This window comes from Protopterus annectens, chromosome 5.part1 (genome assembly GCF_019279795.1).
Source record: "Protopterus annectens isolate FY-2018-M chromosome 5.part1, PAN1.0, whole genome shotgun sequence".
Lineage (NCBI taxonomy): Eukaryota > Metazoa > Chordata > Ceratodontiformes > Protopteridae > Protopterus > Protopterus annectens.
The window spans coordinates 685,828,886-685,841,281 of record NC_056736.1 but is presented as its reverse complement, the minus strand read 5'-3'; the positions used below and the strand labels follow the sequence as shown (position 1 = coordinate 685,841,281).

Sequence of the window (12,396 nt, the reverse complement as noted above, 5' to 3'; positions counted from 1 at the left end):
AATACTGAGTGATGAGTTAAATCAAATGTTTTGCTTAAATCTCCTACCATTGCTTTTGCCTGAAGATTTCTAACTTACTATATCATCTACTGTTTCCTTAATTATTAACAATAAATCCTGAATTTGAATTTGAATTTCTTTTTTTCCATTTTATGCCAAACACATGTTCATTTACAGCATTGCCTACTTTTTCTTCTATCCTTGTTTGCAATATTTTCATAAAAATCGTATAATCTGTATTATTTAACACAATTGGTCTCCAATTCTGTATTTATTCCTTCTCCACTTTTTCAATATAAATCAATCCTATAATTCTTTAAATTCGTATATATTATTTTTTCCATGTATAACTTCTCCTTTTCTCATGTTACTACATTTTTTATATTTCAGTTTAAAATGTAACCACCATGCAGACAAATCTTTATAAAATTGTTTCATTTCTACATGATCTTGTTATAATGTCATAACCTCTTTTCCCCATTTAACATCCAGTTTCACTTCATTTTCCTTTCTTCACATTTCCCCCAAATGTCCTACATTTTCACATTTATTACATATCGATTCACAATTTTTTGCATCGTGTCCTATGCCCCCACGTGAAAAAAATCGTCTTTTTTCACATTTGTTAATTAGATTATCTATTTTTCCACACAAAAAACACCATTTTGGTTGTCTCCAATATCTAACCAGGCCTGTATCACCTTCAACATTAATAACGCTTGGAATATGTACAATGCTGTCATTTTCCAGCTACAATATCACATTGCAATCCCACTCCCCAGTCCATAAATCTCTGTTGTCACACACTTTTGATAAATTCAAAATGTCATTAAATACATATAATAAATGCTTTTTTAAAGTCTCTTTTTCCACTTCAGTTCTGAATTAAATATTATTTTTTCCTTAGTTTCCCTAAAAGAGGTTTTAAGTACATATCAGTTCCATGGTGCACAGTTTTTCTTTTTTTTTTGTATTCTTCTATAAATCTTTCCATTATCTGCCCAGTCTCAAAAATGATGTCACAAAAGTCTCTTTATTAATATGGATAAATGCACTTACCCCATTAGTTTTGATTCCGACCTTCTTAATAACTTCATCTCATACCTTATATCTGTCCATTTCTATATCATCCTTCTGTTCAATCCACACTTTAAACACTTTCTTTTTCTTCAGACTTATTTTATTCTCGTTTCTTGCCATGCATCCCTTCTTTGACCGTTTCAGCACAGGATTTTTTTCCAGCCTTCATACCTTTACTCTGCTGCATTTTGTCGTTCTATATCCTGCCCATCATCTCACCCCACGACATGTCCTTACCATCTTCTGGCTCACCTTCATCAACGATACCCAACAATATATCATCCCGCAACCCTCCCGACTGAAGGGTTGTAACAACATAACCTTGTATTACAAATTTAGATTTGTACAACTTCGGTTAGAACAACTCTTCTGAATCAGTCTCCACTGCTTTTGCCACATCAATACTGCTTTGAAAAGTGTCAACTGCCTTTTCCCCTGTCTTTGATGCATCATGTTCAAATCTCAGCTTTTCCTGCATCTCTGACTCCTTTTCTGACTGGTCTATCATATCTGCTGTTCAAATAACAACACCAAAAACTCCATCTCCCTTACTATCTTCCTTTTTGACCTTCATGTTTACTCCACTTGCCTTCCTGTTTCTCCAAGCTGCCATCATGCCAGAACGAGCGCAGGAAGCAGAATGCACCACATACAAATGCATCCTCCTATGAAAAGATTCCCCTGAAAAGAGACCACTAGCCTAGTGGGACTTATTCAGTAAACAAAGGATAAATTTTTTTTAGTGTAATGATTCAAAAATTACCAAAATAAAATCTCTTGAATATTAAAAAAAAAGAGAGAGACATGTTCTTACTGTTGGTTGCATGTACCATTGGGTGTATACCTGGCAATTTAACACACAGGCAATTAGGAGCTGCTAAAGAGCTTCATCCATGTATCCTCCATTTAGTTCCTTTATCCTCCATTTACTTCCTTTATTCTCCATTAGTTTAGTTTGTGACTTTGAGCAAGTCAGCTAACCAAAACGCTCTCTTGGTTTACTCTTGGAAAAAGAGTGTCTAGTGTGCTCACTGTGTAAACAAAGTATCAGCGATATTATCCAAGAAGCACATTATCCTATATATTTCATGAAGAATTTATGAAGTTTAATTCTCTGAAATTCATGACTAATGCAGCATTAGAAATGATTGTGAAATGTCTATGCAAAGTTGGTATATTACAGCTGTTGTTTTTCTCCTCAACTCTCTATCTTGTGAGCACATACCCTAGTAATATTCTAGAACTGTATTCAGGTGATATCCTGATCATTCTGAGTATTGTTTTTGAAAAGTGTAATAATTTCAGTTTTATCATATTGTTTGTATTCTATTGTACATCTCTTCTATGCAGCTTTTCTCCCCAGGCCGCTGCTGAAATTGGTCTTTTAAGCCCAGCCAAACCATCCCAGTAAACAAATGCAATACATAAATTAAAATCATTTAAATATTATTCTGTCTGTGTGTGCCAAAATACGTGACTGTTGTAAACAAAGGTCACACTAATGAAATCTGTGCAGTTAATAATCCATTTCAACAATTATACATAAAAATAAATGTAGTCATGCAAGGTTAAGAGCAAATAGGGTTTGGCACTTTAACAGTGTAGATTTTACCCTTTCATATAAGTAAACGAAGAAATGGAAAATGCCAGAAAGATTGATAGGATATCCTTATAACTACACAGATTTCCATATTTTAACATTTTCGGAAATATATATGGTACCAGCAAAGTACACAGCAATCACTTTTAAATCACGATGTTAGAAAATGATTATTGAAAAAAAATATATTTCTAGTTCATTGTTTTACTTACTCTAAGAGACGACAAATCGTCTTCAGAGTCGATAAAATCTTCAATAGTATTACCGACTGCAGTGATAACACGATCAATTACATGCACGACTCCATTCGTTGATATCTGGTTGGCTTGAATAAGTCTAGCACAGTTTACTGTAACAATCTAAAAAAGAAAATTAATGCATAGAAAATATCTGTTAATGAATGATGAATAATTTTAGGTTGTGTAAGCAAAAGAAATGCAAGTAACAATTCACATGACATTATTTTGCATTCTTTAATAATCAGTTAAATGTATTTGGGCGTATATTACATGACTGAACTTTTAAAGGTTCGAATATCATATGGTCGACACCATATGATCAAACTTTTAAAAGTTCAAAAAAATAAAAAAAATAAATAAACAACAGAAAAACCCTACCTGACCGATTTAAGCAGGGGGCAAGCCCCTCTGCACACCCCACAACCCCTGCTCTTCAAATATACCAACTCTGAGATCGCACTACAGTGTAGGAAAGGGAAGTCTTCCCATTCCACACTGTATGGAGATCTCCATTGAAACGTTCAAACTTTTAAAAGTTCGATCATATGGTGTCGACCATATGACATTCGAACTTTTAAAAGTTTGATAACATAATATACACCCAATGTATTTCTAATTCTTTTTTATTAATTAATACTTTTTAACCACAGCTTGCTGAATCAATATATACAAATGCTGTTAAAATAATTTGTAGAAAGATTTTGGATGAAATTACAACAGTAGTGTTTCATCAAATTCTATGTAGACAGACATAATTAATAATTAACATAGTAAATTAAATCACCATAGATTACTGCTAAGTAATACTGTTCGTTCCTATTGGCTGGGCTTGAGTTTTCTGCCATTGGACTTTCTTGATTCTGTAAGCCTTATCAGTGCAAATAAGAGTTAACCCAGTCGTTCAGGATTTGGGAATTTATGTTCAACCAATGTGTCCACTGTCATCAGAAATTCCTTCTACAGTGCACAGTTTATAAACAAAAGGATTATGTCTAGATCTAGAGATGTCATTGTCTACCTTTACTCAGGCTTTATTAGGCCAGTCATTGAGTATAATGCCCTGCTTGGCATATATCAGTCCATTCATATGTAACAACTGGAATACCCACAGAGATACCTTAAGATCCAAATATAGTGAAAGTTTTGAAACATGAGGAGAATAAATCTAAGATGACGTCTCTGCTTAATTTAGCAGAAGCATATTGACGTCAAGCAGGAATGGAAATCAAACCAGAAGTGGATAAAAAACAGGCAGCAACTGAATGTGCTAAAAAACAAAAGAAAGAATATAAGGTGAAGGATCAGAAGACAAGGCAAGAAATGTGGAAAAAACATAAATATAGTTGCAAGTATAGAAAACTTCGGGAAGAGACTCATGTTGATCAAGAACAAATGCAGGAATGGTTAAGGAGAGGTGAACTCACATCAAGAAATGAAAGGTTAATATTGGCAGCCCAAGATACTGGGCTACGTACATGCTGGTTTACAAAGTCCTTTGAACATGTGGGAGAAACAGACATATGTAGGTTTTGCAAAACCAAATTGGAAACAGTCACACACCTTGTCAGAGGGACTGTATACTGAAAGGCATAGTAATGTGTCAAGACTTACACTGGAGATTGTGCAAATATTATGATATCAAAGTGGCTGAAAAACACTGGAAACATGAGCCACAAAGAATCACAGAAAATGATTAAGTTTATATCACATGGGATCACCAACAGTTCAAAAGACAAATCCTAGAAAACCGGATATAGTGGGCCAGGAAAAGAAGACAAAAGTAGCATTGATCATTGAAATCTCCACACCCAGTGACTACAGTGTCTTTTGTACAGAGAGACAAAAAGTCATAAAATACCTCGATCTGCAGGTAAAAATGAGAGCCATGAGGAAGACAGATAACCCAGACAGTTCCAGTAGTAGTAGGAGCAACTGGTCTTATAAAAAAGAATTTACAATTGTATTTAGATATGTTACCAATTCATGTAACACTGTACAAATTGCAGAAGAAGTCATTACTGGGCACATTGTGGTGCTGCGAAGAGCACTTTTGGCTAACATCAAAGAGTGAAACAATACTAATTTCATGAACTTTAATTGTACTTTGACTTAGGAATGAGGTCCATTCCCATCACGGTATTAGAAACCCAAACGACTAAAGACTTGGAGAAATTAAAAGCAGATACCTTACTAAAAGTATACAAGGACTAAAGAATATGTCTTAAATGGACCGATTCAAAGCCCTGTCACTATACTCGGTATCCTACAGACTGCTAACAGATGACCTGTGTCTGGTATACAAGGCATCCACCAACCCAGTACTGATGGATTTACTACACATGAGCATGTCAGATGGCATCAGAAATACCTGGTATATGGATCCAAACCTCTACTGCAACATCAGCTGAAAGGTTTGGAGGGGCATGTACATCCCACAGTGGACATCACTGATCTGGAACAGACTCCTATCCTCCCATCCATGTAAAACAAAGTTCATCCCTGTTCACATTCAAATGCAACTTAGATATATGGATGGCTAATAGAAATGTTACTCCAGAACTGTCCCCTGTAATACTAATGGACAGAGTCAGCTTCTAAATGCTTTATTTCATGCATGGTTCACCTCAAATTATCTATGGTACGATCCCAGTTATTCTCACTAGGGGTAATACATAATTATTGACCATGGAATGGGTAAGACCAATCTAACACCAAATGGGATAGGTTTATTCAAGCACCAAAAGGGAAACTGATTAGGCTTAAAATGGTCTACAAGGGCAGATAGCCTCATACTTACCTATGAACATATAAATGTTTACAAACAAGATTCATCCAGTTCAAACTAAAATTTGCATGTAGTTATTTTGTTTCAAAGTAAATAAATGGTAAATTGTTGTATGCTAATTTTTCTATCACTTCTCAAAAAATAATGTATTTTACTCTTGTAGTTTAAAAAAAAAACAATTACCTCAGTGTTTGTCAGGTACAAAGAAAAGAAGTGTATTGCTCAAATATTCTTAGTAACAAAGGATTCTTATGTGTAAACCAAAGGATATTACTTTTGGCATCCAGCTCTTCTATCATCCTTTTAAAGTAATTATGTTAGCATGACAGCTGACATACATTCCTAAATATACTACCTCTCAGAGCACACAATTTTTGTGCCATACTAACAAATATTACCAAAATTATTAATGCCAGCTTGAGAAAACAGGTTAAGACACATAGATACACACTTACTTCCACCTGCCTCAGCTCTTCAATAGAAGAGCAAATCAGGCACACCAAACAGGAAGCTGGACAGATACATGCAATGGAAGAGCAAAAAAAAAAAAAGTCAGCTAACAGGTGCTGGTGCTTCTAAAATGCAGAGGCCAATCAGGTCCCATTTCTGTGCCCTGCCTTGACTCTCCTTCCTCACATTATACTAAAAAAATAAAAAATAAAAACAAAGAAAATAATCTTTTTTATTAAACTGTAGCAAGCTGCTTGCCACAAATGTAGCAAGCAATTTCAACAGTTTAAACCACAAACAGAGTGCAACATTGCTCCAGTTTAACTACTATACAATATTTGCACTTTTTCACCCTGGATAGTTGCCACCTTCACCCACCTTAGCTATGCTACTGGGTTAGAAAATGCCACAGTAAACCAAATGTGTGTGTGTGTGTGTGTGTGTGTGTGTGTGTGTGTGTGTGTGTGTGTGTGTGTGTGTGTGTGTGTGTGTGTGTGTGTGTGTGTGTGTGTGTGTGTGTGTGTGTGTGTGTGTGTGTGTGTGCATGTGTGTGTGTGTGTGTGTGTGTGTGTGTGTGTGTGTGTGTGTGTGTGTGTGTGTGTGTGTGTGTGTGTGTGTCTATATATATATATATACACACATACACATTTTATATATATATATATATATATATATATATATATATATTGACATATTGACATACACATAGGTTTATAGGCTCATAGGTAGATACTAGGTTGTTGGCCCTAGGGCATAATTAAGCCTAGCCAAAATGTTTTGGCTTTCGCCTCCCATGAGGTTTAGTTACCTGCGCCTCTGTCGAGCAGGGCCACAGACGTGATTCCCAGGGTGAATTTCCTATTTCCCATCCACTCATCAAGATTCCTCTTGAAGAGAGCTAGTGAGGGGTTCTGTCTCACATATATGGGGACCTTATTCCAGAGCAAGGGGAGTCTCTGGGACATGAATCTGTCCCTCCAACAAGTCCTGTTTATTGTTGCTGTCAGGTTAATGTCCCTTGAGCATGTAACTCTGATGGATTGGGTTTTCCTTAGGTGGAGCATTTCCAGCAATTCGGGATTTGCCATAGCCTTGTATGTTAGGCATAGGTCACCTCTGAGTAGTCGGTACGTGACCGGGTATAGTTTGAGTTTTTTTAGCCTCGTTGCATAGGGCAACTGTTTAAGGCCAATTATCCTCTTTGTGAGGTACTTTTGAGGCCTCGCCAGTTGTTGCAGATGTCTTGTAAGGTACATCCTGAACGGGGCATTGTATTCAATAATGTGTCTTATGAGTGATGAGTAGAGGGGGACAATAACGTCCTTATTCCTAGATGCAAACCCCTTTGTGATAAGATGGGCCATGTAGAATGATTTTCTAACCACTGTAGCACTGTGGTTGTCAAAGGATAGGTTACTATCCATCTGTGTCCCTAGGTCTTTTATCAAACTCTCTGTGATAAGTGGGCTGCCACCTATGTTGTAATTCATTGGTACTTGTTTTTTCCCAAAAGGTATGACAGCGCACTTTTTGGCATTTAACTTGAGGTCATGACTTTGGCACCATGTATCTGTATCAGTGAGACCCCTCTGAAGGATGTCTACAACAGTAGGAGTCTCAATTATGGCGCCCAGTTTGCAGTCATCCGCAAACTTTGTTAGCCATAATCCCTCCATGTTTGCTTATACCTCAGAGAAATAGATGCCGAACAGGAGGGGTCCCAATACTGAGCCCTGCGGTACTCCACTAGTCACAGGTTTGGAGTCTGATATAGCATTCCCTATTCTCACCGAATGGGTTATATCTGTGAGCCAGTTGGCAACCCATCTTGTTACGTAGAGGTTTATGTTTAGCTCAGTGAGTTTGTCTATAATTCCCAAGTGGGGAAAGTTATTGAAGGCCTTGGCAAGATCAAGGTATGCTGTGTGGACTCCCCTTCCCTTCATATATTGCCTCAGTGACCTTTTCGAAAAGATTGAGGAGACATGACCGTCCCTTTATGAACCCAAACTGGGTACGGTCTAAAGTTTGTAGGTTCCTGATGTCTTTGTTTATGAGTTCCATGATGATGAGCCCCATGGCCTTACAGACTAGGCTCATCAGGCTGATGGGGGCGGTAGTTCCCAGGGTCAGTGGTGGCACCTCCTTTCTGTGGGGTGACTGTTGCCATGCACCACTCTGTGGGCACATAGCCTGAGGTGAGGCTGTGGTTAAACATGGTATTAAGGTGCAGGATTAATTTGTTTTGGAGTTCATGTATCATGCAGCCTGGGATGCTCTCAGGTCCCATGGATGCTGTGTTTTTTGCTTTTGAGAGTGCTGTTTTCACATGGGTGTCTGTGATTTCAGGGGCAGCACAATCGTCTGGTATGGATATGGGCCCTCCAGGTGGCGAGGGTGGGGTAAAGTTTGCACTGAACTTATATCAGTTGGTTCTGTGACCTTTGAACCATTATGCTGTAGCTCAGAGCAGATCTGAGTGTTGCAGTTTAGGTTCTTGACATAGCTAAAAAATACCTTGTCTTTGGTGTCTGTTGCGATTTTTCTTCCAAAGTTCGCCTTACAGGTTTTTATGAGGGTTCTTAGCTTTTTGCTAAGGTTGGTTAGGGATCATTCCTGGGTTTTTACTCTTTTTTGTAATAATTTCTTCCTTCTATTGTACAGCTTATTTATGGCTGAGGGTCCACCAGACTGGTTTCCTCTTTTTGGAGGAATAGGTCTTGGTCTTTTTTGGGACAGCATGGTCCATGCACTCATGTAGGTGCTTGTAGAGTGCTTTTGTGTAGGATACAGCAGATTCAATCATATTTACATTCTGCGTGGAAGTAACAAAATTTGCCAGCTCTGTCTTGAGTAGCATAAAGTTTGCTTTGGAGAAGTTTTTTACCATGGTTTCCCTGGGAGGGGTTGAGGGTAGTATGTGGATATCTAGGGTGATGAGTTTATGGTCTGATATGACCAATGAGGAATTTACCACAGTTGTGGAGCATTTATCCCCATGTTGGTGATAACCAGGTCCAGTATATTGTTACCTCTCATGGCTGGTCCAGGGCATTTGAGTTTATATATTCGAAGAAGCGCTGAGCAAAGGTATTAGTGCTTCTGTAGTTTTCCCAGTTAATGTTTGGGTAATTGAAATCACCCAGTATAAGGGTGTTCGGTTGGACCTACATGTTTTCCAGTATCTCGAGGAACAAGGAGTGGGTGTCTTGGGTCAGGGATGGTGATTTGTAGCAAGCTACAATCTGAATTGCAGTTTTGCCCTTTGTAAGTTGCACATGGGTACATACATTTTATATATATGCGAATCTAGTACTACTACTTGATTCATGCACTGCTGAAGCACATTGACAAAAACACATCAATGCACTACAGAGCATGCTCCAGAACCAATGCTAAGATCATACAATCCCCAGGGAAAGGGCATATCCCACTACATTGGGGATTGTTGAGCTTGCACAGCTGTCAACTATGTGCATATGTTGGTCACAGTCAGTCTGGCAATACATAGGTCAATATCAGTAAGATTTAATTTATGCATGGACACCTATATATATATATGTGTGTGTGTGTGTGTGTGTGTGTGTGTGTGTGTGTATATATATATATATATATATATATATATATATATATATATATATACACACACACACAGACACACACACACACACACACACACACACACACACACACACACACACACACACACACACACACACACACACACATATATATATAGATATGGATATACTACTATTCACCGAAAGCACATTTCACTGAAACTCATTTGACCGTGCACTTTTCACCAATAGCACATTACACCGAAAAAACAATTCACCAAAACACATTTCACCGAAAGTTGTAGATGGCCTTTTCCCCACTGTAGTGCAACCTTGGAGTTAGTATATATAGTAAGGGGGGGTGGGGGGCACCACCCTCCACATGGGGGGTGTGGGGGCATAGCCCTCACATATTTTAAATATTTTGAATTATAGACATAAATACATGTAATTGCAATATATTACTATTCTTTGACAATAATATATACATAAAATATGTGGCAGTGCCCCCCCACCCCCTTTACTATATATACTAACTCCAGGGTCGCACTACAGTGGGATAAAGGCCATCTACAACTTTCGATGAAATGTGTTTCGGTGAATTGTGTTTTCGGTGAAATGAGCTTTCTGTGAAAAGTGCACTCTAATCTGATTTTCAGTGAAATGTGATTTTGGTGAATAGTAGTAGATCCATATATATATATATATATATATATATATATATATATATATATATACATATATATATATATAGATATATATATGAACAAGAAAGAGGAAGCCTCCCACTAAAACTCTGTTCTGTAACAAAAAACAAATAATGTGTAAAATCAACACAGCCACCACAGCCAGATTAGTTCAATATGATAGAAATCCACAGTAATGCTGAAATCAGCAAGCCGTAATGAATAATGAAGTCACACTTTAATAAAAGAATAAATAAAAACAGGATAAGTGCTTTTGGATCTTATAATGATCCTTCCTCAGATCCACATGTATGTAGTGCACCCTTTCAAAATAAGATAACAAATGTTTATTAAATCATTAGTTTTCATTTATATGTAAAAAAAACTTTATAGTTTGACAAAGAATGAATCCTTTATGTTGAACAATATTCAAATGAAAACGAGTCATTAAAACACTAGGTACCTACCCCACTGGAATAATGGTTAATGAGCACAGGAAGATCGTTGTACATTGACTTGAGAACAAGACCATTCTTCAAGTCTTTTGTCATCATTCTTTTGTCAATCATATGGTAGTGAAGAGCATTCAGCAGTTCAACGTTTACATTACTGAGCAAGGCATCGCGTATTTCCTGCAAAGAGATCGATAGATTAGTTGGGTTCAGCAATAATTCACACAGATTTAATTTCCATATTGGTATTCTTGGCCAGTGTTACTTTCAAAAGGCTGAAGTTCACTACATTCACGTGACAACACTATCATAAATTAAAACACAGGGGGGCGGAGCCTAGATGGCTAACTGGTAACAGCAACTTTTATGAGCTCCACAATCTAGTACCAGAATTCAGGAAAAGAATCATTTTTATTTTTCAAAAGTAGTAAATTCTTATTAAGGAACCTCAATTCTATAACAATACCAAATTTTATGCATTTTTATCAAAATTATCCTGTCAGATAAACTGGAGATAACGTCTTCAATACAGAAATGAGCAACTGTTAAGTCTTCACACTCTGAAACTTCACTAAAAAAGGAAATTCAGCTGATGTCAACCACACTACTTGAACTATCTGTCAAAATGGACAGATTTACAGACAACCTTGAAAATCTAAAAGTCAACTGTCAGAAACAGACTGATGTCCTTAATGAAATCTTGCAGCAGCAACAATCAAAAATATTGGATATGGAAACTTCTCTAAGTGACATAGATGAGAGACTTAAGAAAGATGAAACTCACTGTGAATCTCTTTTACAACAGAATACCTGGCTAATCAGTAAAATAGATGATTTAGAGAACAGAGAAAGGAGAAATAACATTAGAATTTTTGGTCTTCCTGAAAAAAACAGAAGGTGAGGACATAATTTTATTTCTTAACTCTTGGCTTCCAGACATATTAGACCTAAAGGAAGGTCTATCAAATGGTATAGAAAGAGTACACAGAGCTACAGGGAAACCTATTTCTTCTTCTTCCAATATGCCTCCTAGATCTATTATTGTGAAATTCTTGTCTTATTTAGACAAATAACTTGTTTTCAAATCTGCCTGGAGAGGTCATCCATTGACATATAATAAGAGTCAAATTAGATTTGACAATGACTATTCTTCTGGAGTCTTGGAACTAAGGAAAAAACCTGGCCTTTTGTGAGATTTTTGAAACAAAATAAAATAAAGGCACCACTTGCTTTCCCCGCAAGAATTAGAATCCTTTATTCAAATGACTTAAGAAACATTCAACAATATCGAAGAAGCTAAAACTTTCATCAAAAACAACAACATAACTGCAGTTCCAGAAGACATGGATTGGTCATCTTCCACCACTTTATAAAGAACCTCTGAGAAAAATAACTGGACTGATATGAGAAAGAAGAAACTGAAAACTGATCCTAGAAAGTCTGGAGTCACTACTTCTCTCAAAGCATCAACTAGGACTTGATTTCACTCCTAATCATTCAAAAAAGTATGTATTTTTACCTAACATACACCTATAAGAATGTTT

At 36.9% G+C, this 12,396-nt stretch overlaps 1 protein-coding gene across 7 annotated transcripts in view; it reads right to left on the bottom strand.

Annotated features, from left to right (window-relative positions):
* POSTN (periostin) overlaps nt 1–12,396 on the bottom strand; it is a 218,761-nt gene that overhangs the window by 132,879 nt on the left and 73,486 nt on the right. For all 7 annotated transcript variants that reach the window (XM_044073314.1, XM_044073316.1, XM_044073317.1 and 4 more), the window contains exons 5-6: nt 10,868–11,032; nt 2,893–3,039 (exon numbers count right to left, since the gene is read on the bottom strand). In XM_044073314.1, the coding sequence (XP_043929249.1) occupies nt 2,893–3,039; nt 10,868–11,032 (312 nt within the window). The remainder of the gene's footprint in view (nt 1–2,892; nt 3,040–10,867; nt 11,033–12,396) is intronic.